This window comes from Bos grunniens, chromosome 20 (genome assembly GCF_055505025.1).
Source record: "Bos grunniens cultivar Pamir isolate PY7600 chromosome 20, Bosgru_T2T1.0, whole genome shotgun sequence".
Lineage (NCBI taxonomy): Eukaryota > Metazoa > Chordata > Mammalia > Artiodactyla > Bovidae > Bos > Bos grunniens.
The window spans coordinates 47,896,005-47,922,538 of record NC_141184.1 but is presented as its reverse complement, the minus strand read 5'-3'; the positions used below and the strand labels follow the sequence as shown (position 1 = coordinate 47,922,538).

General features: G+C 40.3%; 2 protein-coding genes across 6 annotated transcripts in view; one reads left to right on the top strand and one right to left on the bottom strand.

Annotated features, from left to right (window-relative positions):
• The first annotated feature begins 4,668 nt into the window (after window positions 1-4,668).
• Window positions 4,669-26,534, top strand: part of CDC20B (cell division cycle 20B) — a 68,980-nt gene continuing 47,114 nt past the window's right edge. For 2 of the 3 annotated variants that reach the window (XM_086361703.1, XM_086361701.1), the window contains exons 1-2: window positions 4,669-6,430; window positions 6,695-6,757. In XM_086361703.1, coding sequence (XP_086217829.1) covers window positions 6,368-6,430; window positions 6,695-6,757 — 126 coding nt within the window. In that variant the 5' untranslated portion in view covers window positions 4,669-6,367. Of the gene's footprint in view, window positions 6,431-6,660; window positions 6,758-26,534 lie in introns of all 3 variants that reach the window. The other variant, XM_086361700.1, reaches the window with a different exon arrangement.
• Window positions 16,877-21,689, bottom strand: GPX8 (glutathione peroxidase 8 (putative)). 3 transcript variants are annotated; one of them, XM_086361707.1, is made up of 4 exons: window positions 21,460-21,689; window positions 20,585-20,846; window positions 19,411-19,557; window positions 16,877-17,474 (listed from the first exon to the last, which is right to left on the bottom strand). In XM_086361707.1, exons 1-4 carry the CDS (start codon window positions 21,661-21,663, stop codon window positions 17,311-17,313), a joined length of 777 nt encoding a protein of 258 aa, XP_086217833.1. In that variant the 5' UTR covers window positions 21,664-21,689; the 3' UTR covers window positions 16,877-17,310. The 3 variants fall into 3 exon arrangements, with proteins under 3 accessions (XP_086217833.1, XP_086217831.1, XP_086217832.1); XM_086361705.1 differs by lacking the exon at window positions 19,411-19,557; XM_086361706.1 differs by lacking the exons at window positions 19,411-19,557; window positions 20,585-20,846.

The window sequence follows — 26,534 nt, the reverse complement described above, 5'->3', positions numbered from 1 at the left end:
AGCACAGAATTGGAATATATGAGTATTCTAATGATATAATCATCAAACCAGAGAAGCCACATGGATTCCTTTTGATTTAGGATATTTCTATTTAGATAATGAGGTTGGAATTTTAGAATGTATTCACTCACATAATATTTATTGACCATCTGCTATGTGTCAGACATCTATTATGTGTAGGCTCTGGGCCCAAGGATAGTCTTCTCTTGACAAGTGCTTTATAGAGATGTATTATTCAAACACTCTTTTAAGTTAGACAGCTAAGTGCCATTACTTTATCTCAAAAGAAAAAAATTATTATCTTAGAGGCCTTATATGATTTCTCTTCATTCTCATCATAAATCAGTACAGTAGAAAATTATTATCACATTTTGCAGATGAGGAACTTGAGACTTACAGGGGCCAAATAACATTTTCAAGTCACACAATTAGCAAGTAGTAGGAAGGTCTTTAGGAGAAGGCAATGGCAACCCACTCCAGTACTCTTGCCTGGAAAATCCCATGGACAGAGGACCAGAGAAAATCCCATGGGGTCGCACAGAGTCGGACACGACTGAAGCGACTTAGCAGCAGCAGCAGCAGGAAGGTCTTTCTTTTGTGGCTCTATTGTCCTAGTTCCCAGGTGACTCAATGGTAAAGAATCTGCCTGCCAAGCAGGTAACTGGTGTTCAATCCCTGGGTTGGGAAGATCCCCTGGAGAAGGAGATAGCAACACCCTCCAGTATTTTTGCCTGGGAAATCCCACGGGTGCAGAAGAGCCTGGGCTACAGTCCATGGGGCAACAAAGAGTCAGACATGACTTATGGACTAAACAACAACAACAAATCCTAGTTCCATGATTTGGGAAAGATCCTAATCTCAAATCTGCAAATCAATTCAGCAAACATTTACTGAATGACAACGATGTACAAAGTTTACTATGTGCAAGGCAGTGAGCTATTCTCTAAAGAGGACACAGAGATGAAAAAGCAAGATTCTTGAATACTTGAAGGTTACAATACAGTGGAGAACATACACACATACTTATATGTAAAAGCTGGAATTAAGTAGACAAGCAGTACAAAAGATATGCTATGGGAACATAAGGAGGAGAAAAAATTCCATCTAAGAAGATCTGAGAAGGCTTTTGGGAAATGGGAACTGAAATTTTATGATCAGATTGCCAGGAGAAGATAGGGGAAAAGAGCTCTAAGGTGAGGCTCCCTCAGCAAAGGCCTGGAGGCAGGACAGTGCTGGGCCTTACCCACAGCATGGAGGACTAGAGATATTTTGGTGGAATTGTGGGAGATGATGCAAGAAAGGTAAAGAGATGTTAAAATCACAGAGGACTTGTATTTGAGCTAGAAAATTTAGAGCTTAATTCTGTGTGTAAAGAAGATCCTTTCAGGGATTTGGGGCAAGGGAGAAATATGATTAGCTCAAGATGATGCTTACTGCCTTTAAAAGCTTTGTCTCTGGGTCTCCACTGCTTTGCCTAGTGCATGGTACTTGCTGGGTACAAATAAACATGTGACATGAAGGGAGGTGGAGTAGACTAGAGGTTGAATTATCAGTTAGGTTCTTGTAATCTTCAAAAGGAGGACAGATGGAATCAACACTACAGAGGAAAAAAACTGTCTTTGATAGCAGATTTCAGTACATGATAAAGGGAGAGTTAAGGGTGACTTTGACTTTGCTCCACAAGGAAGATAGCAATATTGGGAACAAGGTGCAAACAAAAAGAACAGGTCATTTGGGGAGGATGGGAATAGGGAAAGATTCTCAATTCTGTTTTGGATTATGTTGTATTTGAAGTGCTGGTAGGATATCTAATAAAAGAATTTTCAGATCTAGAGCCTTTATGAGCCCTCTTTTCTTTGAGGGGGTATCATGTTCATATGCCTGACTTCATCTGTTGTGTTTTATACGGATTTGTTCTCATTTTGGTTTGATAGTTAACTTTACATCCCTTAAATTCGTGGGGAAATAACTTAATACCCTATGTAAGAGCTACCCTGCCGAGAAAGAGAAGGGGGAAATGAGTTAAGTGGTTGGAGAGGAAGGGATATGATTTTTATGCTTTCAGCTACCGACTTTACTCTCCATCGTCATTAACTGGGGTATGGATGGCGAAAAACATTTTAAAGGGACAGACTCTTAAGAAATCATTCAGTAACGGGACAACATGCATGTACTTTTACTGCTAATTGAAAAATGTCGTGTAACCAGAGGTGACGGACTCTACTGGCTGCTCTTCTGATTGACGCTTTTACAGAGCTAGAACCTTCACAGGTTACGTTTTTAGAGTCCTACTCATAATCAGAATTATAAGGGGATACACTGATTTCTTCCCCCGCCCTATTTTAAGCTATGTATTTTGGGGAGAAAGCACTCTCGGAGAGTTTATTAGTTTCCTCCCTTTCCCCTCACTCCTCCTCCATAATGGAGAGATCTGAAGTCCGTCTTCATCCAGTCTCGCACCCGCACACCCACCGTCCCCCTCCTCTCCGGCCCCACGCAGGCTTTCCCCTCACCCGGCGTGGCTTGTGTCCCCGGACCGTTGGCGCAAACACCAACCGTCCCTCCTGTCCCGTAAGGCGCGCGCGCGCAGGGCGGGTGGGGCAGGCGCGCGGGCGCGCGGGCGCGCGGGCGCTGGAGCGCGAGCTGGGTTGTGGACGCGCTACCAGCCTCCAGCCGCGCGGGAGGAGCCGCGGTCCGAGCGCCGCGCCAACAGACCGTTGGAATTGGGGCGGGGGAGCTCTCCGGTTTGCGTTTCTGGGAAAGCAGTTGAAATCAGTGAAGTAGAAAAAGCAAGTTGCGAAACAGATAAGCATAGTAAGATCCCATCTATGTAGAAAGCTTCACAGAGCCGGATTATTTATGTGTAAGTCTGTAAATACGTTGGAAAAGGTTTGACGATGCTTTGAGGAAAGGAATAGTAGCTTGGGAGAGCGGGTGAAGGGAGCTTACTTTGTATATTGTACATTTCTGAGATAGTGAACGTTGTTATTATTTAGAGTGAAAATGTGATCATGTAAGTAACAAAACCCGCTGCGTTTGGGAAGCTTGGATATCCTTTTCCTTCCCATCGGTAGAACCCTGCTCAGACTCAGAGCACCAGCAAGAGATGAGCCCGGAAAAGCTTCTTCCCTCTCGCCCTTCTCTGTGCCTCTCTAAACCACCTGTTTTCCCCGTCACCTTCTTATTCCACATCCTTCGAGGTGGACTCTGGCCTTTGCCAAGGGATCTTCCTCACAGCCTTTCTCATTATTGCAAATCTATCTTCAAAATCCACTCCTAAAGATATTTTGAGGATAGTAAATTACACAGGCCCTGAACATTTGAATTAGCCCGTTATTCGTAAAACATATTTGACAAAAAGTTAAGATAAAATGTTTATAGAGTATGTATATATAGATATATATTTCCTAAACAGTTGTACCGTAGTTTTTTTCTATTTGTATAACCACATGATGTTTAATTAAAAAAAATTTTAAGGTTTCATTTTGAACTAATTTGGCTTAGAAAAAGTTACAAAAATGGTGGATAGAATCCCATTATGTCCTTCACTCAACTTCCCTAAATATTAACATTAAACATTATTTAAACATACCAATAATAAATGATTATAGCCAGGAAATTAGCATTACTATTACTCTATTAACTAATCAACAAGATATTATTCACATTTCCACAAGTATCCAACAAATGTACTTTCGTCACCGGCGCCCCCCCGCCGCGCCCCCCCTCCCCGCCCCGCCCCCGCCCGTCTAGATTTCAATCCAGGATCTCATAATGCATTTAATTGTCATGTCTAATTAGTTTCTTCTGACCTGTGGCAGTTTCTCAGTCTTTCTACCTGTCTGACACTTTTGAAGAGTACTACTGGCCAATTATTTTGAAATGTCCTTCAATTTGGGTTTATTTAGTATTTTCTCATTATTGAAGTTACAATTTTGGGGGGCAAGAATATCACAGAAGTAATGTTGTCCCCTTCCAAGTACACAACATCAAGAGGCACATGAGGTTTATGTGTCATTAATGGTGAGATTACTTAGTGAAGGTAGTGTCTGCCAGGTTTGTCCAATGAAAAGTCATAATTTTTCTTTTTGTATTTAATCATAGGAAGAAAACATCCTCATCATATTCACACCAATTTTAGCATTCATGGTTTCTGACTGGGATAGTGTGATATTTGCTAAATGGTGATTTTTCTGTTTCCATTATCCTGAAGTTAAATTTCAATCTGAATATTTGAAATGCACAATAGCTTTTAAAAGGAAAATTTTGACTAATATTTTTCTACTTTACATTAGGGGGAAAAGGTATTTGGAGGCTGTGAGATATACCATGGAATTAGTGGCTACAATGGAATTTATGAAGGTATTACTCATAGAAAACTGAATTCTAAATGAATAATTTGCTATCCTTAGTACTTGTAAAAAACATGGGGTCTAAAATCACAATTTATATGTATTTATAAGCTCATTAACTGAATTGGTTGTTACTCCCAAGTTTGTACCCATTCTTATAAATGGGTAAATGTAAAATGGTATTTAAAATAGACCAAAGATAAAAAGCCTTTAATACTATTTCCAATGTATTGCTATTTTTAGTTGGTATTGAAAACTAATCTTTTAAATCCACAGTACATCTGACTCTTATCCAATGATATTTCACTTTATTTAGCCTCCTTGTTTGCTGAAAGGATTTACTGGAAGTTGGAATGAGTATCCCTTGAATGCACTGAAAGGAAAGTAGAATTCTTGTGGGTGAAGTTTAGAGATCTTTTAATCCAAGGGTTATTTGACTAGCAAGAATTTTGATGAATCTCATTTGAAGATTGTTACCCTGTGCAGCATTTCCCCTAACCTTTATCATTGTGGATAGAAAATTGTCTTAAGATTGGGTCTTAGCCTTGGTGCTGTTTCTCTTGCTTTCAGTGTGGAGGAAAGCAGGAGACTGAGTTTAGATTTTTTTTAAAAATCACTGACCTTTTTGACTATCATCATATCTGTTAACTCTCCCCACCCCCTCAAATGGATAAACTCATATGTTGTATTAGAGGGAAAAGATCCCCTGGAGAAGGGAATGGCAACCCACTCCAGTATGCTTGCCTGGAGAATTCCATGGACAGAGGAGCTTGGTGGACTACAGTCCATGGGGTCACAAAGAGTCTGACACAACTGAGTGACTAACACTTTCAGTCCATTGTCAGTTGGGGGGGCGGGGCAGGGAGGAGGTAGGTGATAAGGGGAGTGGGGAGCAGGCTTTCAGACTGTCAGAGGTTTCCCAGACGGTTTCCCCTCCTGCCATATGGACAGCTCTCCTCTCCTGGCAGCCTGGCAGCTCAGGTGTGGCAGCTGAGGCTGCCCAGCCCATCTGGCTCCTTTTCGTTTTTCCCCAAGCCCCTCCTTCAACCCCCAATATCATCCTCTTCTTTATCACATATTCCCTAGTCTCCGAAGGTCTCTTGCTGGGTCTTCACTCCTTATCAGGTCACAAGCTCTTTCACCAACTCAATAACCGTTGTTTGGGAAGAAAGCTCATAAGATCAAGTGAGAGAAGCTGACCACTTAGAGCAAAGGAGAATTTCTTGAATAAAAACGTCAGTGCTCCCCCCTTTCTTATCAGCATAGAAATCTTGCCACGTTTTCCAGTCAGTTTGAATAAGGAGGGAGAGCTGATGAACACGTTGGGGGAACACGCCTAAACTCAGTTGCTTACACAACGGTGATTATCGCCCAAACAGAGGCGGCCAGAGTTACTGTACCCCTCCGATGCCTCAAAGGCAGCATGATGGGGCTGGAGAATAAGTGGGGGCCGAGGAAAAGGGTGCAGGGCCCGTTATTACGAAACATTTTTGTTTCTAGTATGGAAAGAACGTTAATTCACAGAACCCGCTTCTTTGCCCGCCAACCCCTTCGCCTCCTGCGGCTCTCCAGCCCTCCGCGCCCGCCGCAGCTCAGACCCGCCACGGCTCGCGGCAAAGCTTGGCGCTTCGGAGCGCGCCTCCGCGGACAAAGAGCTGGAGGCTGCGGGGCGGGGCCGCGGTCGGGAGGGAGGGAGGACCCAGGCGCGGGCAGGGGGAATCCCTCCCGGAGTCTGACGTCACCGCAGTTCTGGCCAATGAGAAGTCGGGTAGGGGAATTCCCGCTCCGGCGGCCGCCCAGCAGGCTTTTTAAACGGTACTCTGGGGACCAAGCTCTAAGAGAGGTGGGAGGAGTGGGAGGAAAATGGAGGTTAGGAGTGAAATATGATCGTCCTAGGGGACAAGACTCCAGAGGTTTGACGATTAAGGGTCAAGACTGGTTTATTCTTGGGGGACAAAACCAAAAGCGGTCGAGGAGAGGCTACACTCGAGCCAGCAGGACAAACGCCTCCAGAGATGGAGTGGAAACTGGAGCGCGCTGCCCGGAGGAGGGTCCGCACTGAAGAAGAGATTCTGTGGGTGAGTAACGCCCCTCTGTTTCTTCGCCCCAACTTCCTAAAGGGGTTTCTTGTCGAAGTCACTGTTTGTAATACCTGTCTAGGACCAAGGGGTGGTTCAGAACTCTAAATCTAATATTGAATTGTGTAATTTATATTCTGGAGATGGTTGTTTGCTTTAAAAGTGAATGTAATTTGACAAGCGGAGGCTCTAGAAACATTCACACCTCATATTATGATTTTTCTAAATAGTTTGTATTCCAATATGTTGCCTATATTTTCAAAGGAGGATGTCATGCGGGTGCTCGACAAAGACATGAAGCAGAGGAGAGGTCAAGTTTCTCCCAAGGTGAGTGTCCAGTGCTTAATCGAGCTCTCTGTCTTAAATATGACTTTGAACAAACTAATTCTTGCTAAAGAAGATATTTGTTGGACGTATGAAATGATCTGAAAATGTAGAAAATTTGTACGTCTCATATCATCACTAACCTCAGAGTCTATATCTAAAACATTTTTGTAAGAAATTGAAGATATCTGCCAAATAACGGTAATCATTTGTATCTGAATGGTACTTTTCAGCTTTTGCCTCTACAGAAACAAAAAAAATGAAGCTTGAATGTGTCAGGTAGGCAGTGCATCTCTAGCTGGCTGTTTAAATTTCTTTTTAACAGTTGCTAGTTGCACTCCCCTCTGTTGCATTCATAATCTTGCCTTCCAAAGAACCGGAAATGGTGCCATCTTGTGGTCAAGAGGAGAAGTGCATAAATTCACCGTCCTTCTACTGCTTCTGCCAAGTCGCTTCAGTCGTGTCCTACTCTGTGCGACCCCATAGACGGCAGCCCACCAGGCTCCCCCTTCCCTGGGATTCTCCAGGCAAGAACACTGGAGTGGGTTGCCATTTCCTTCTCCAATGCATGAAAGTGAAAAGTGAAAGTGAAGTTGCTCAGTCGTGTCCGACCCTCAGCGACCCCATGGACTGCAGCCTTCCAGGCTCCTCCGTCCATGGGATTTTCCAGGCAAGAGTACTGGAGTGGGGTGCCATTGTATTCACCGTCCTAGCTTAGTAATTTAACTGTTGATCCAGTTAAATTTCACCTTGAAAGTCTGAACGCAAAGGTTTTCAGCTTCTCTTGTAATCAGTGTGAAAATAAAACAAATCCAAAGATTTTCATCTTAACTTTTACACATAAATAGCTCTTTTACTTTATGGATCCCAGGTGGCACTAGAGGTAAAGAATGCAGGAGACGAAAGAGACGCGGATTCGATCCCTAGGTTGGGAAGATCCGGTGGAGAAGGAAATGGCAACCCACTCCAGTGTTTTTGCCTGGAGAATTCCATGGTCAGAGGCACCTGGTGGGCTGCAGTCCATAGGGTCGCACAGAGTCAGACACGGCTGAAACAACTTAGCATGCATGCATATGATTTAGATTTTAGATTCCTCCTTATCAGGATTCACTTTTTTTCTCTCTAAATAGTTCACATTCCTTTAGTCTTTACGCATCGATTATAGTTTCAAATCCACCAGTTTTAGGGTTTTCTAGACCTTCACATTTTTCTGTATTTCATTGGTGACACAATAAATTCAACACATAACTTTCAGAATGCACTTTCAGAATGTAATGACTAATATCCTTTGTATCAGAAAACAAATGGCATTTAATTCCTTAAATTCCCTGAATACTCATATATTTATTTTTCCTGAACGTAGCTGAAGATTTGTCTTATGCCCAGATTTTGGATAACCATGACTCCTAGGTATTTTACTATTTAATACAAACGACTGGCCTTTTGGTCTGTGAATAAAAGTCATTGGAAAAACTGTAGTTAATTATAACTTTCTTAATTCACTTGTAAGCCATAACATATTTTCATATCTGAGCCTTAGTTTATAAACCTAAGTGGAAGTATTTTGAAAGTTTTCTTTTTTTAAGTTTTTGAATAGATGAAAAAATATTGATTTTATTTCTTATAATATTTTTGGAGAAACAGGTTTTGTCTGTAAGTTTTTAAAAATGTGACTATTAAGATGAAAGTTCTGCCACTGTTTCATGTTACAAATTTAGCCTCAGTGACTTCATGGGCCATGATGAGCAGCAGTGACCTGAATCAGGTAGGCAGTGTATTGTTAGCTGGCTGCTTTGGGTCAATTCAGCAGCCACAACTGCCCTGCCACTTGCTTCTGGATAAATTCTTCTTGTTAACGAAGTACACCGGTGACCTATGTGTGATGGGTTGGCAGTGTATTGTTAGCTGGTTGAATATGTGAGTGCCATCAGCTAACATGCAACTGCTATCTTATTGCATGTATAATGAGCATCAGTAATGGGTATAATTAAATCTAAGTAATATGTGTGTGTGTATGTGTACTTTTTGCCATGAGCCAGGGCCTTCTTTACATAATGCTTATTACGACTTTTAGTTATAATACAATGAACAGTTTATAATGATGAAGGAACTACTCAATAATAATCAACTATTACTTAATTATGTTAAAAATTTCAGATAATATTCTGGAGTCTGCATACTTGTAGACAGTATTAAAGTATTTGAGAAATTATATATTTTAAGTATAAAATTTAGAATATAATGACAATTTGGAATGGAAAAACTAAAATGTTTCCTCCAATTTTCAACTAAGTCTTCAATATTCCTTTTGAATGATTAGTTTCTTAATTTGACATTAGAGTAGGTCTCAGTTACCATGTGTGTATACAGCTAAAGGAAGAATTTAGGTAACTTGCCAAATGAGTCAGTCAACTAAAACATTTTCACTTGAATATGAAGAAAATTGGGGATTTAGGGGGGCTGGGGCTGGGGTGAATTGTTTAGAAGACTTGTCTCCAGTCTTCATTTTCTGTAAAATCACAGACTCATACAGTGTTTAGAAAAGAGCATGAGATTTAGTTTGTGAAGGGGGAGAACTGACCATTAAATATAACTTTAAATATTTTCTCATTCCCTTGGAGCACATTTTGACCCATGGAGCAGTTTCAGGTTTGTGCTGGGTCCCAGACACACTGTGGTCGTGTGGACATTTGCAGCAAGTTCATGGAACTGACTTTGCTGGTTTGGTCAATTATTTTCACCCTAAATGAGATGTGAGAAATACATCACATTCTTTATTGCATTGGATTATAAGTTATTGGTAAAATAATCTAAATTCTTATTTAAATGTAAATGTTTTTAGAACCATGGGTTAAATAGATACCTATGATTTGACTCTTAAGTGTTTTGCTACGTTTAAATCTTATCTCTTTGTTGTTGCCTAGTATCATTCCATTTTCAGCATCTTTGTATTTAAGTATCCTTTACATGTAAATATTGTTTTCATCTTGTTTTTTTAAGGTTAAATTTCAATATGTTATTTTCTATAGACAATCACTGATCTGTTGATAAAAAATAAAACCTACTAAATTTAGGAGGCTGGTCCTTTGTGTTTCACTTTTTAAAAATTTTTGTAAAGAGCAAGACATAAAATGCCAACATTGATACTGAATAAACAGAAGACATAGTTGTTCTTATTACTGAGACCATGAGAAAGAAGAAAGAATGGAGTGCAGTAAAAATAAATGAGATCAGTGGGTAAGGAGTTGATTGTATGTATAAATTCAAAAAGAAAACTTTGCCATAGAAGTGAGAAGGAAAGAGAGGGGTCGCACTTGGGATGTCAAAGGAAGAGAATGGAAAGAGGGTTGAAAAAGAAGAGGGAGGCAGGCAACACTGGTTCAAAGTATTTTTTCTTGGGTGTTTTCTCTTGCGGCAGCCCCATTGGTGCTGGGGATGTAATTGCTTCCCATCACTCCCTCTGGAAAATGCCCTAGCTCCTCACTACTCTTTACTTGCCCTCCCCCAGCAGCCCCTGCCCCCAAAAGAGAAGGCTTCCCTCAGCAAAGTGTGGCCTTAACTATTCAGAGGGAAGAGGGTATGTGGAGAATGGAAAGAAGTGTGATGTATTAGTTTCTTGGTGTAACAGTTAGGATTTTATTGTTCCCTGGGGAAGATGAAGTAAAGCTGAGGGATAAATATAAAGTGTCACCATATTAGCTTCACCCAAACCTGACATTTTTCTTTCAAAGGGAAATGTTGTCAGGACTACACGTGATTTTGTACAGGGATCACTCAGGATTTTCCAGCTCATGATGGGCAGTCTTGAAACAGCCATTATGTTTAAAGAAAATAGACAAGTAGTTTTTGTTTTCCTTCTTAGATTTTGTATATATATATTTTTCTTATTTTTTACTGGAGTGTTTTCCTACTTGAAATTACCTGCAGTCCAGTTAGGTCATTATAGTGTGAGTATACACTTAAAATGTTAGCAGCTTTTCGTAGTTCAGTAACTGCATATACATCCACATTTATATATAACCTGTCAAAATAGTATATATGTGATAACAAGAAGAAGTATATATGTTATGTTTTTGCTTCAGATTTTTCTCTTTGGAGATTCTTATGATACTCTGATTAAGTCTGATTTAAATCTTTTTGGGCTAGAGCCAGCTTGTCCTAGTTGGTGAGAATCGATTGCTAAGTTTTCAGAAATTTTACAAGCCAGTTATGAAACGATTAGTAGATTAAAATTGACTATGTGCAAGTGTTCACGCCATAGAAATTGGAAATGCCGCACTTGGAACTCCTCCACTAGGGATTTGGTTGTTAAGCGTTCATGAGTCACCACTGTATGTTTGTTACATGGTGGTGGTTTAGTCACTAAGTCCTGTCTGACTCTTGTGACCCCATAGACTGTAGCCCACCAGGGTCCTCTGTCCATGGGATTTCCCAGGCAAGAATACTGGAGTGGGTAGCCATTCCCTTCTCCAGAGGATCTTCCTGACCCAAGGATTGAACCTGGGTCTCCTGCATTGCAGGTGGATTCTTTACTGAGCTACCAGGGAAGCCCATATATACTATCAGTTCAGTTCAGTTCAGTCGCTCAGTCATGTCCGACTCTTTTCGACCCCATGAATCACAGCACACCAGGCCTCCCTGTCCATCACCAACTCCCGGAGTTCACTCAAATTCATGTCTATCGAGTCGGTGATGCCATCCAACCATTTCATCCTCTGTAGTCCCCTTCTCCTTCTGCTCCCAATCCCTCCCAGCATCAGAGTCTTTTCCAATGAGTCAACTCTTCGCATGAGGTGGCCAAAGTACTGGAGTTTCAGCTTTAGCATCAGTCCCTCCAATGAACACCCAGGACTGATCTCCTTTAGAATGGACTGGCTGGATCTCCTCGCAGTCCAAGGGACTCTCAAGAGTCTTCTCCAACACCACAGTTCAAAAGCATCAATTCTTCGGTGCTCAGCTTTCTTCACAGTCCAACTCTCACATCCATACATGACCACTGGAAAAAACCATAGCCTTGACTAGACGGACCTTTGTTGGCAAAGTAATGTCTCTGCTTTTCAATATGCTATCTAGGTTGGTCATAACTTTCCTTCCAAGGAGTAAGCGTCTTTTAATTTCATGGCTGCAGTCACCATCTGCAGTGATTTTGGAGCCCCAGAAAATAAAGTCTGACACTGTCTCCACTGTTTCCCCATCTATTTGCCATGAAGTGATGGGACCAGATGCCATGATCTTCGTTTTCTGAATGTTCAGCTTTAAGCCAACTTTTTCACTCTCCTCTTTCACTTTTCATCAAGAGGATTTTTAGTTCCTCTTCACTTTCTGCCATAAGGGTGGTGTCATCTGCATATCTGAGGTTATTGATATTTCTCCCGGCAATCTTGATTCCATCTTGTGCTTCTTCCAGTCCAGCTTTTCTCATGATGGACTCTGCATATAAGTTAAACAAGCAGGGTGAAAACAAGCAGGGTGACAATATACAGCCTTGACTGGTTCCTATTTGGAACCAGTCTGTTGTTCCATGTCCAGTTCTAACTGTTGCTTCCTGACCTGCATATAGGTTTCTCAAGAGGCAGGTCAAGTGGTCTGGTATTCCCATCTCTTTCAGAATTTTCCACAGTTTATTGTGATCCACACAGTCAAAGGCTTTGGCATAGTCAATAAATCAGAAATAGATGTTTTTCAGGAACTCTCTTGCTTTTTCGATGATCCAGCAGATGTTGGCAATTTGATCTCTGCCTTTTCTAAAACCAGCTTGAACATCTGGGAAGTTCATGATTCACGAATTGCTGCTCGGCTTGGAGAATTTTTAGCATTTCTTTACTAGCATGTGAGATGAGTGCAATTGTGTGGTAGTTTGAGCATTCTTTGGCATTGCCTTTCTTTGGGATTGGAATGAAAACTGACCTTTTCCAGTCCTGTGGCCACTGCTGAGTTTTCCAAATTTGCTGGCATATTGAGTGCAGCACTTTCACAGCATCATCTTTCAGGATTTGAAATAGCTCAACTGGAATACCATCACCTCCACTAGCTTTGTTCATAGTGATGCTTTCTAAGGCCCACTTGACTTCACATTCCAGGATGTCTGGCTCTAGGTGAGTGATCACACCATTGTGATTAACTATAGTTATTAAGAATTACATTTATGTACATATATACATGCTGTAGGTACACTATGATTAGTATAAAATTTCAAAAATGAAATACAACTTCTAGGGAATATTTCTGGCCAATTCATATTTATTCAAATCTCCAGCACACTCTGCTATACGTAACAGCACACTCTGCTGCTATTAGATGAAGATCAGGAGTTAATAGGAAGTACTCCTCTCCACTTCCCAAACAAACTGAAACTAACTTCAAGTCATTGAATTAATAACCACTAAAAGTAAAATAGATTTTGTCTGTGTCAGAAGAGCAACTACTGAATACTCTTTTACCTACTATTTTTCTGTTATCCTTCTCAGTCAGGCAGCCTGTAGCAGTTTATGTCCCAGACTTTTTGATGCTGAGATAGAGCTTATGCTCAATTCAGGAAAGATGCATTTTTTTTCCTCTGTGTGTTTGCTGGCAGTGTTCATGAGACATTTAAGGTCTGGGCAGCAACACATGAGCAAATGGCTCTCTTCCCTTTTACCACATGTAGCCTGGTTGGACAGGCTTCCCAGGTGACTCAGTGGGTAAAGAACCCACCTGCAATGCAGGAGATGCCAGAGATGTGGGTTTGATTTCTGGGTCGGGAAGATCCCCTGGAGGAGAGCACGGCAACCCATTCCAGTATTCTTGCCTGAAGAATCCTGTGGACAGAGGAGCCTGGCAGCCTACCGTCCATAGGTCACATCAAGTCAGACACAACTGAAGTGACTGAGCACACAGCACGGCCTGGTTGGATGCCATAACCCTGAATGGACATCCATATGTCACACATTCAAATCCCCACCTGCCCTCCCTGCATCCTCAGAGTGGTGAGAGAAGTCTAATCTAGTGGAGATTGCAGACTAAATAAGGCAAGCAAATCAGGAGATACATAAGTGAAAAACCCACTTTATATGCCTTTGGAGAGAACTAGTGGTTTGGGGCAGGATGGACATCTGAATTGTGTTCTCCAGGACAGTTCTGGTCTGTCTGGCAGTGGGGTGTCGGTGTAGCCTCTGCAGTGCTGCACATACCCTGATGTGAGCGCATAAACACCCCAGCAGTCTCACAGCACTGCTGTGAACTCATGGAAGTCATAAGTGGGAGCATGTGGCAAGGATGTTCTGGAAGCAGCACTTGAGGGCTAAACAAAGTTTTGCTTAGAGGCCCAGAATTCAAATTGCTTAAAGGCTTTTGGTGGCACACTTGCAAAGGATGGATAGACTGGTTAGGTGGTTTCCATTTCTTCAACAATAGGTTAGTATTGATTTCTGATCACTTGACACACCTTGGTAACTTGGAAGGGGCTTTTTGTTCAGTTTGACTCCCCCCACCCCCACCATAACCAATTTACAGGTGAGAAAACTGAAAAGTAGTGCCCTGGCTGAAGGCCCTGCTGCTGGTGAGAGGGAGAAGCAGGCTTGCTTACACACTGCCATTCTTTAGGTACTCCGGTAGATCCCCTTGACCTGAAGGGAACCACACTCCACCCCTACCTGAGAGCTTACTAAATCCATTCAGAGCTGGGGGTTGGACATATATGTTGAAGCAGAAGGTATTCCAGGATATATTTGGTTTAAGAACTTGTAAGTGCTGTAGCAGAATTGTATACTCAGGTGGGCATTGCTGATTTTATCATGAAAAAGAATCTTCACTTTCACTCATCAGGTCAGAATTGGAGAGTCAATTCAGTTATTTAGATTGGGTCTTTCTTCTTAGCCAAATTTTTTCACATTGTTTTGCCCCCACTCAGTCAGTTCAGTTCAGTTGCTCATTCGTGTCCGACTCTTTGTGACCCCATGAATCGCAGCATGCCAGGCCTCCCTGTCCATTACCAACTCCCGGAGTTCACTCAGACTCACATCCATTGAGTCAGTGATGCCATCCAGCCATCTCATCCTCTGTCGTCCCCTTCTCCTCCTGACCCCAATCCCTCCCAGCATCAGAGTCTTTTCCAATGAGTCAACTCTTCGCATGAGGTGGCCAAAGTACTGGAGTTTCAGCTTCAGCATCATTCCTTCCAAAGAAATCCCAGGGCTGATCTCCTTCAGAATGGACTGGTTGGATCTCCTTGCAGTCCAGGAGACTCTCAAGAGTCTTCTCCAACACCACAGTTCAAAAGCATCAATTCTTCTGCATTCAGCTTTCTTCACAGTCCAACTCTCACACCCATACTGACCACTGGGAAAACCATAGCCTTGACTAGACGAACCTTTGTTGGCAAAGTAATGTCTCTGCTTTTGAATATGCTATCTAGGTTGGTCATAACTTTCCTTCCAAGGAGTAAGCGTCTTTTAATTTCATGGCTGCAGTCACCATCTGCAGTGATTCACTATTCCTGTTTAATTCCTTTATGAAATAAGATTAATTTCATGGGGCGAAGGTTGCTTTGTTAGTAATTAGAAGGCTGACAAAACATAAAGATCAGGACTTTGGAAGAAAAGATATGTTGTGATTCTCAACAGACTCAGTGATTGCTGATGTTTCTCCTATAATTACACTCACTCCTTTTTTACATTAACCATTTTGACTGTTTGGAGTTGATTCTTCTTCTTATAGCCATGAGAATGATGTACCATTGAATTCTTTCCAAATGGCTAATCTAGTTTGACCAGATTAGCAACCAAAATTAACCTGTAAGGAATTAACCAAAACCTGTAAGGAATTAACCAAAATTAACCTGAAAGAATCAAGCTGAATGATCATATACTTATGGCTTTTTTCTTACACTTGGAATTTTCACTCAGAAATACAGATTGACTCAAGTGTTAATATTTTAATTGTGGAATTTGAGTTGCTTCTGGAAAATAAGAAATACTGAAAATGATCAAGCCTTTTTCAAATGTTATGTCATTTATATTGATATTAAATGATAATGTCATTAATAAACAACTATGCAGAGTATATCATGAGAAATGCTGGGCTGGATGAAGCACAAGCTGGAATCAAGATTGCCGGGAGAAATATCCATAACCTCAGACGTGCAGATGACACCACCCTTATGGCGGAAAGTGAAGAGGAACTAAAGAGCCTCTTGATGAAAGAAGAGAGTGAAAAAGCTGGCTTAAAACAACATTCAGAAAACTAAGATCATGGCATCTGGTCCTATCACTTTATGGCAAATAGATGGGGAAACAGTGCAAACAGTGAGAGACTATATCTTTTTGGGCTCCAAAATCACTGCAGATTGTGACTGCAGCTATGAAATTAAAAGACGCTTGCTCCTTGGAAGAAAAGTTATGACCAACTTAGCATATTAAAAAGTGGAGACATTACTTTGCCAACAAAGTTCCATCTAGTCAAAGCTGTGGTTTTTCCAGTAGTCATGTATGGATGTGAGAGTTGGAATATAAAGAAAGCTGAGCACTGAAGAATTGATGCTTTTGAACTGTGGTGTTGGAGAAGACTCTTGAGAGTCCCTTGGACTGCAAAGAAATCCAACCAGGCCATCCTAAAGGAAATCAGTCCTGAATATTCATTGGAAGGACTGATGCTGAGGCTGAAACGCCAATACTTTGTCCACCTAATGTAAAGAACTGACTCATTTGAAAAAACCCTGTTGCTGGGAAAGATTGAAGGTGGGAGGAGAAGGGGGTGACAGAGGATGAGATGGTTGAATGGCAACACCAACTCAATGGACATGAGTTTGAGTAAACTCTGGGAATTGATGATGGGCAGGGAGGCCTGGTGTGCTGCAGTCCTTGGGGTCGTAAAGAGTCGGACACGACTGAGTGACTGAACTGAACTGAACTGAACTGATCTGGCTGGATTGGAGAGTGGCAACCCACTCCAGTATTATTACCTGGAAAAATCCCATGGACAGAGGAGCCTGGTGGGCTACAGTCCATGGGGTAGCAAAGAGTCAGACATGACTCTTGTGACTAAATGACATTGATCTGGCTGGATATAGTAAAACATACCATGACCCTATACTTAACAAACAAAATTCTGTACATGAAACAAAAAACATAAGGATTAGAATCTATGTATATTTCACATTTTCAATGTTTATTTTGCCTTTTATTACATAAAAATATCATTTACAGTTACTCTGGAAATGTCACACAGTATCTTGAATTCAAACAGTGGTCTAGTGTGTTGACATTTCCATCACGTACAATCCTAGAAAATGTCAAGTGAAACAATAGGATACTGAAGCATATTGGTATTCTGAATTATTTAGTGTGGTCAGATGAAGTATTTAATATATTTCATCTAGAGTCGTTGGCTGCTGTTTATTTTTGCTTTAGGTAACATCTATACTGTGGACATTCATTACCACTCACTAACAAGATAACATAAAAGGAAAGTTATCCTTCAGTTCCATATTTAATTGTCAGAGTTAATTTAAAAGGGGACCAAACCCTCATGGAGACATTTTTGTATTCTAACTATTGCCATATAATGGTTCAATGGCATTTTCATAGATCCTCTTTCTTTTTTATAATCATTTGTCTAATCAGAGCTGCTATCTCAGGCCTGATGACTTCAATGGGTTCCTCTGGCCTCCAGGTCTTCACAACTTGACCTTCAGGGTTGACCAGATACTTCCAAAAGTTCCACCTTGGTTCCTTCTTTGAAGAATCTAAAATATCAGAATATATTTTCATGAGTAAAATTTTATTCTTTGTCAAGATTTTCATTTCTATTAGTATTTGAATAAATTACAACTTTATAGAATCAAGTTCTAGAATTGTCATCATTTCAAAAACCAAACTAAACAAAAAGCAAAACACCCAAACTCAAAGTCTGTGTAATCAGATGTCTATATACTTGGTGATTTCACTGAAGATTGTACTGAACTAGAATCATGAAATGAAATCAGCTAGATTTGTTGATCTGAACCACTAAAAAATTTACCTTATCACTAGCTGAAACTTTCAGTTGCTTAACATTTTTTCTTAAGATAAAGTGATGCTCTATGGTCTTTGGTAACATGAATGTATGGATTATTTTTCATAGTAAGTGTATGTTTTTGATACTGTTATGTATTACTTAGTAAGGAATGCTAAATAACTGTAGACATCCTTTTGATACATATTAATTTAGGCAAGAAATGTAGAACTTTTTTCTATTTATATCATACAGGATTTGTGTGCATTATTATTGACTAGTATGAAGGGAAAAAATGGGCTTCCCTTGTGGCTCAGCTGGTGAAGAATCTGCCTCCAGTGTGGGAGACCTGGGTTTGATCCCTGGGTTGGAAAGATCCCCTGGAGAAGGGAAAGGCTACTCACTCCACTATTCTGGCCTGGAGAATTCCATGGACTGTATAGTCCACGCAGTTGCAAAGAGTTGGACATGACTGAGCGACTTCACTTCACTTCATGAGAAAAATATAAATAATTATTATATACCTAGTAATGTATGCTTAGTGCTTTAAATGGACCTCTCATTTAATCTGTATAGCAACTCTGTAAAGCTTGGCTATTGTTATTATCCCCATTTTGCAGATGAGAAAAATGGAGGTCTAGACTCACGGTCGCATAGCTAGTGAATGGTAGAGTCCGGATTGATATCCAGTCCTTTCTATTAGAAGAGCTCATGCTCTTAAAATAGGGTACAAGGCAAAGCAAGTAGATATTAGGAGGAAGACGACAAGTTCATTTTTGTGCATGAGGGGATTCAGGTTATGTGGGACACCCCATAAGAGGAGGCTTTGGAGCTTAGGAGCTAGAGCTCACCCAGGGAAAGGGGACAGAGTAAGGAGAGCCCAGGTGGATGTGGCAGAATCCTGAGGATCAGTAGAGGTAAGGGTGGATGGAATAAAGGAACCTGGAAAGAAGAGAAGGAGCTGGAGTAGAAGTCATAGGCACTGAGACCCACCAGGTTCAGGAGGGTCATTGGAATGAGAGATCAAACACGGTGCTCTAAGAAGAAAGCAGAGACAGGGAGGCAGGAAACCAAATGTTAACTATTCTTTCAAAGATGTTAGTGATGAGGTAGGTAGAAGGAACATACTGCTTAGAGTTTTTAAAGGTGGGCGATCCTTTGTTTATTATGCTGGGGAAAGAACCAATAAGGGAGCATAGGTTAAAAAAAATAAAAAAGTAGCCTAATGTTTACTTATGTGTGCTATACTTTGCATACTGTGCCAAGGATTTACACTGATTATTTCATTATTAGGAGTATTGCTGATTAGCTCAAACATAATTGACTTGGTAGGAGCATCATATTATTGGTTAAAGTCTTCTTATAATCATTCTGAACAATAGACATTTTCTATAAAGGAAAATGTATTTTAAAAGATAACACTCATCTTTGTGTGAATTAGAAAAAGATACCCTTCTAGGTGGGAACAGTCCCTAGGCACATATGTTTCATTTGCCTGGGTTTCAGCCTCCATGTGACCCCTTATTCCTGTTCAGTGAACAACCTGAACACCTGTACAGAGCCATCTTGTTTGTGATCACATCTATTTTGGCCAACTTAAAAAGATCTAATTTTCATTTAGCCATCATTTCATAGTCTTTGCCTTTGGAGCTTCATCTAACTTTAGTGAAACCTTAAATCACTGTTACCTTTTTGATTACACAGGGTAAGTGGAGTTTCTTTTTTAGTGACAAAGGGGAAGAACCTAGGAGCTATTGTGCTCAAGTATTTGGCTGTTATAATTGAGAGATTACTACACGGACACATGCTCTGGCTTTTCTTCACCTCAGTGTATTCTGGCAATAAAAGGAATAAAGACCTCACTTTCGTTGTTATTGATGGTGTTAGGTATTATGCTGACTTTCCCTAGAAATTTGAATACCGTGTTTTTGGAAGATTCTGCTTTCTTACTTAAATATTATAGAATATCATTAGCCAGTTTGTTGGATTGGAAGATTGATTGCCTGGCTAAGGTCATGGTTTTAGCAAAATTCAAATTACCTGCAGTGGAAACGACTGAGGCAATCATCCACATAAGTTAGATGAGAGGACATGAGCTGAATGTCCTTTAGAATAGGGTCTGGCACAGTGGAAGCTCTGTAAGTAAGTACTTTATTTTTATTATTAACACACTTAACCCTGCAAACAATCTTAAGGGGTAGATACTATTGATGTCATTTTACAAAGGAGGAAACAGACACAGAGAAGTTAAGTTACATGCCTGGAGTCACACAGCAAAGGCAACAGCAGAGATTTCAACCCAGGTATGCTGGGGCTAAAGCTTAGCCCTTAGTCACAATACTGCACTCCCTTTATGCTGAAAAAAATCTTTAAATAGACTTCCATAATTAGCTTAGTTACAGAGGTAGCCTTACACTACCCTCCTCCAAAAAAAAATCAGGATGTGTTATTTTGAATTTTACCAAAAACCACCTGGCAATCTGAGATGTTATTCACCCTTGAGGATAATATCTCAGATAAGGCAACATAAAATTAACCAGAAAGATTAGTTTAACTAATAATGCTCAGCAATATTGATAAGAGATGTGTAGCCAGCTTAAAGTATATTCTTTGGGAAAATAATAAGGAACAAAATACACTGTAGTAGATTTATTTTGCCATCCAAGAAGTTAAAACATTGATTTTAGGAAAGCATAACTTCTAGAAAGTTACAGAGGATGAGAATCTAGCTCTTTGATAGTTTTATAAAACTTTCCCACTAAAACATTTAAAATGAAATAGGAAAGTATGGTCCTGGTACATTTGTTTTAAAAATGAAAGCAACTAAAAACATTAAATTGGTGAGGCAAGGTAGATATTTACCAACAAGAAATCTAAATGCAGGTTCTGCTTCGGATCCTAGAATCTTAATCTTGTGGAAGATGGGGAATGTTACTCCGAAGTTATTTCTTGCAAAAGATACTACTTCCTTGCTCGGGCGGGGCTCCGATTCTCCAAACTGATTGCATGGAAAAGCCAAGACGCTGAAGTGGAATGGTCCAAACTCTTTGTGCAGTTCCTGCAGTGCTAAGTAATTTCTGTCTGTGAGTTGGCAGTCACTAGCCACGTTTACAACTAGTGCAACCTCCCGGAAAAAGAAAAAAATCCAACCGGAAAGTGAAGCAAATAAAAGATTAAAAAAAAATTCTGCAAGTAGTTAAAACCCTAAACCATTTTGGAGGAATACAACCTTTGATAGATGGTTATTTCATATTTTTATGAAATTTATTCGATACAGTAGATGTCCCCAATTCTACTGAAAATCATAACCCGAATGCCTGAGTTAAAACTCTGAAAGATCACAACCATTAATAAAGCCCTAGGTACTCATGAAAGTTTTTTTTTTAAATAAAAGATAAAATATGATTATTGATAGGGTGCTTTTTAATGCTGTTAGATTGTGGAGTTAATACTTTCATATTCACATTATATGGCATACTCCATAATCACATTACTATTAGAATTTCCTAAATAATATAAAGTATTAATCCAGCACTTAAAACATCTTAAAGCAAATAGTTAAGATAATCAGTTATCAATTAGCATATAAACTATGAGAGCACTGATGGCTAAAGTGATATACTAATTTCTCTGAGGACTAAATTATAACATGAACATATAACAGTAAAAAATGGACTGTTAAGACAATAAGCAGAGAACATGGACAAACAACAGAAAAATCAGAAGGTGTAACTTACTTTGCCTTTAAACTTTTCCAGAGAAACCACCCTTCCATTTGCATCTTTCACTTCAAAGGTATAAAAGCTGTTGATTTTAGGCTTTAGGAATTTGAGTTGTAGGAGGAATAGCATTACTGTGCACAGAACCATAGACAGCAAGACTGCAAATGCCTTTGCTTTGGGCCCTGAACATCTCAAAGGGTAGGCTGTGAGAGGCTCCATTTTGGATGATTCTAGAGGAAAGTCTCAGCAAGCTGGAATTCAAGGAGGAGCTGAAACTTGAAACCAGCTCCGCTTAACGGAAAGTCAGGAAGGACAGACTAGCTCCTGTCACTGCTGGGGAATAGAAAGCGCCTTCTCAGAGATGGAGCAAACTCCTAAATGAAGTAAAAAGCTCTAAAAGTATCAATGTATATACGATGTCAGTTGTCATTTTTGCTCGAAAAATGACATTTTTGGTAGCTCTTTCATATCTGCCCAACAAAGAAAATATTTCACCAGAAGATGGTGCCCTTGTATCTTAAAAGCTGTGAAGTGTTTCCAGCAGTTGGCTTGAATGTAGCGGATTGGGTGTATACTACCTAGTAGTTCAGAGTGGCAATTAAATTGGTCTATTGGTATGTCACCTAATCAGTAGGAATTTGGTATTTATATGTATATAAAGTCTTATGGCTTAAGCATACTGTAAGTTCAAGGAATTTATAGTGGAAAGGGCAGTGAAATATCTGAAAAAGCTACTTGCTCTGACTTCATCCAGCTAAGGCAGAGCCAGGTGAATATAGTAAAAATAAACAGATGAAAAACAATGATGTCTTTAAAAAACCCTCCTCTATTATAAAACAAACTATAGTTCAGTGAGTTTTCAAATTTTTGGTTATGGTGCATAGTAAGAAATGCACTTTATGGTATAACTCAGTACATACACAGACAGGTGTAACTGAGAAGTTTTATTAAATGAGGTTTCCCCTTTGAACTGCAGCACATCCTGGTCTATTGTGTTTTTAAAAGAGCCTGCTTTTGATTTCAAAATGATTTTAAGGTTCACCAATGGGCTGCAAACTCTAGATGGGGAAAAACTTAACTCTATAATAACGCAGGACTTTAACAATTAAATAAGATGGTGGTGGTGGTGATTTAGTCGCTAAGTCATGCCTGACTCTTGTGACTCCATGGACTGTAGCCCACCAGGCTCCTCTGTCCATGGAATTTTTCAGGCAAGAATACTGGAGTGGGTTGCCATTTCCTTCTCCAGGGGATCTTCCTAACCCAGGGATCAAACCCAGGTCTCGGGCATTGCTGGTGGTCTCCTTCATTGCAGGCAGATTCTTAACCAACTGAGCTACCAGGGAAGATATTTCTATACAAAAGGCAAACACTGCTCCCCCAACCCCCCGCCCCCCACCTTTCTACTTGGGTGTATCAGCTAGTTGTTTCATCTTTTGTCTTCATTTTTTTCTGTGGCTGCCACCTTCTATGGGAAGCCTAACTTTGTTGAAAATTTTAGGAGCAAATATGGAAAGGGAATTGAAGGCTGCATATCCTGAAAGCCGTGGTTCCTTTAGCCATTTTTTAAAATGCCCTGTTTAGGACACATAGCAAGTTTTAAATGAAGTTGCTTTGTTCTGCCGGGGGGGCCTGACTGTTGATGATGTGGTGAATTTGCAGACAGTGCTAGGAAAGTGCATGGAATGATTTGAGAAGCTTGTGAGAGTCCCTTCCTATTGCTGTTAGATCTCTGGAGATTTAGAGGAAATGCTAAAGTGGCTGCCAGCCCTGCTCCTGGGCTGTGTGTGTTTGGAGGCAGCTGAGCAATGCCCACAGCTGAGGCACCTAAACCTTCAGAGACCATAAACCACTTCACTCCCACTCTTGGCCCCTGATAAGAATGGATACAAAAGAAAACTAATCTCTTGTAAATAAAATTTCTAGTAAAAACTAAAAATGTACACAAAATGTATTCTATCACTTAACTGTGATAATATTATTTTGGTGTTCTGAACCCACTCCAGTGTTCTTGCCTGGAGAATCCCAGGGACCGGGGAGCCTGGTGGCTGCCGTCTGTGGGGTCGCACAGAGTCGGACACGACTGAAGTGACTTAGCAGCAGCTGAGTCATTGAAAAAGATAAAGCCCCTGTGTTTGTATTACATCTGAACACTGCTATCTATAGCTTAAATTCTCTGGTTTTCCTCCTCCAACTCTGGTCCTTGTTTGTAGCACTGCCATCACCTGGGTGCCTGTTTCAGATTTCATCCCAGCCTGTTTTGAATCAGGGTCTGTGTTTTTACAAGATCCCCTCATGACTCAAGAGCACATTTAAGTCTGAGAAACTTTAGACCTTAATCTTTTTCTGGTTTACAGAGCAACAAGCTTCTTTCATTTCCCTTTATCTTCCACACTAAACGTATTTCATGTCTCTGTATCTACAGCAGCTACGTTAACTCCTCAGACTATTTAAGCAAACAGTTTTAAAATTTAATTCACAGAACCTGATATAATTTGAATCATGTAAATCCATCCTATTATAACTGTGCTTTGAGACGGGGGACAGAGGGAGAACTCTGGAAAGGATGTTGACTGACCATCTCCCAGCCAGGGCCCCAAAGGGTGATGTAATTTTAATAAAATCGTTATGATAGCTTCTAGTCCATTGTTTTCTGAGAATCTCCCATTGAGTGATCTGAAGCTGAAAGGACTTGAGAAGGCCAATATTATTGCAAGAAATTGCTGTAGAAGCCACCATGCTAGTTTTTACAACCAGAAATATAACAATTGTGCAGACCTGATGTTTTATGTTAGTTTGACTAGAAAATTCACTCTATATGGAAACAATTTTGAAAGCTTAAGTAAGTCTCTTGTCACGGACAAAATCAGATCAGAGTAGGTTTGTTAATTTTATGATTCTTAAGGCTTGGGAGCATGATATATACATATATAGATATATATTTAAGATATATAAGTATTCATACAGGCCGATTAACCAAACATTTAAGACAACAGTTTGGAGAATTTCCACCCTAGACAGTGGTGAACACAGATTCCGGATCTTAACAATTTCTCCTTTTTTCATTTGGCAGAGTCTTTCTCTGTATATATTTGATTTCATCATCTCTTAGCTTTCTGGGGATCTGTCATCATTGCTTACATGTTCTATCAATACTGAGACCATTTTCAGATTATAGATAAATCCACATTTTAAATTTCTCTTCATAGGGGATCATATGTTAGAAAACCCACCAACACTCTTTCAGAAGATCTAGGAAGGCTTCCAAAAGGGGGAGAAGAGATTGATGAAGTTGAAGGTCAAGGTTAAAGGAAGCTACTGGGTTAAGAATGGGCTAAAGCAGTTGATTCAGTTAATTAATCAACTCAGGCACTGTAGAAGATACCATAAAGTGTAAGTGACGCAGGCAGCTTCACACAAGTATGGAATCAAGTTTGGACACAAAACACATGGAACAACTAGGGAATGATTATAAGGAAGCAAATAACCAAGTGCTGAAGACATGACTTACGTTTGTAAGAGCTTTATACTACACATGATTCTAATAACATTTGTAGAAAGTAATTTTTATATTTAATACATAAGTATGTATATAGTTATGTTAAAGGGAATCATGTGTTGTATAAAGATCTTTACAGACCTTATGTAATAATTTTTTGAAATATGAAGAAGTTAATAGCTCCCTCATTATCACAGAACTAGTAAGAGGGACAGCTAAAATTAGAATTTAGGACTTTCAACTTCATAAGCAAAATTATTTTAAAGACATTAAACTTTTTTTTTTGTAATAGACAAAATATGCTTACTTAGGAGAAAACGTGAAAGGTCAGACTGCTGGTGAATATGACAGTACTACACCCCGATGGAGGAGCCTGGTAGGCTGTAGTCCATGGGGTCACGAAGAGTTGGACACTTACTGAGCGACTTCACTTTCACTTTCATGCATTGGAGAAGGAAATGGCAACCCACTCCAGTGTTCTTGCCTGGAGAATCCCAGGGACGGCAGAGCCTGGTGGGCTGCCATCTGTGGGGTCGCACAGAGTCGGACACGACTGAAGCGACTTAGCAGCAGCAGCAGCACCACCACTCTGGTGAAGGGGTTTTATTCATCAGGAGACATTTAGTTTTATAAGAAATCACTGTAAGGGTCTGAAGAGGGGAGGGAGTGGAGAAGAACAGCTGAAACCTTGGCCATGTGTACTGAAGTTCTCTGGAAAGGGTCAGAGTCTGCAGAGCAACAAGTCAGAGACGATAACATTAAGAAAGGCAACCTTGGTCAGGGACACAGAAAGGAAGGCATAGATGCTAAAGACACTCTGGAGCCCCTAGTGGCAGGTGTTGGCAAGACAGAATTAAGGATGTCTCATCTTGACAGTCTTTGCTTGGGTAGTGTTGCTCCCTAGGACAAGGAGGTACTGGATGTTAAAGAAGGAGAAGATAAACATTTTGGTCTTCACGACTAAGCTAAAATAGTATTGAGGCCCTGAATTTGAAATGTCCTGTGGACTGCTTTGTTGAGCTTGTGGTGGTGAGGGTGGTGGTAGGGGCGGACATTCAGAGGCTAAGAAAGGCTGGTTGGGGGGATATGTTGGAGAGTTGCTGGGTCATCTTTGCTACTTTTGTCTCTGCCACTGGGTTCTAGAAAGATCCTGACATCACCAGCATGTCTTTCCTTGGGATGTCTAAGTTTTTCCCGCCCACTGAATATTTGTGTGTCAGATTATTTATCACTAGATACGTATTTGTTTCTATTTTCCTAGTTGTTTCATTTTGTTACTTCCTGACCTTATTTTTAACCTCTCTATCCTATTTATTTTTTGGCCTTGGTGCCCTGCATTCCCCCCGATTTAGTGTCAATATGATGTGAACTCTAAAGGTAAACAAGCCACACTGATGTGCTTGGACTATCAAGTCATTCATCCCTTTTCCCTTCTTTGTCTTATTTTTCTTATCTTCCTCTTCCTCTCTATTAATAAATACTTGAGTCATTTAAAACTATGCGACAGGCATTTCCTCAGCAGGAGATAGATCCTGAAACAAAAGTTTAAAAACATTGAAGATGAAATACCACAGTCTACAGCAGTGTTTCT

What these genes read in the sequence shown, in the direction of transcription:
- GPX8 (XM_086361707.1), bottom strand. Translation starts at nt 21,663, where the DNA reads ATGGAGCCTCTCACAGCCTACCCTTTGAGATGTTCAGGGCCCAAAGCA. An exon ending in TGCATTTAGATTTCTTGTTG is followed by an intron (nt 19,558 to 20,584) that starts GTAAATATCTAC and finishes TTTTATTGCCAG; the next exon opens with AATACACTGAGGTGAAGAAA. An exon ending in TACCCTGTGTAATCAAAAAG is followed by an intron (nt 17,475 to 19,410) that starts GTAACAGTGATT and finishes CTGATATTTTAG; the next exon opens with ATTCTTCAAAGAAGGAACCA.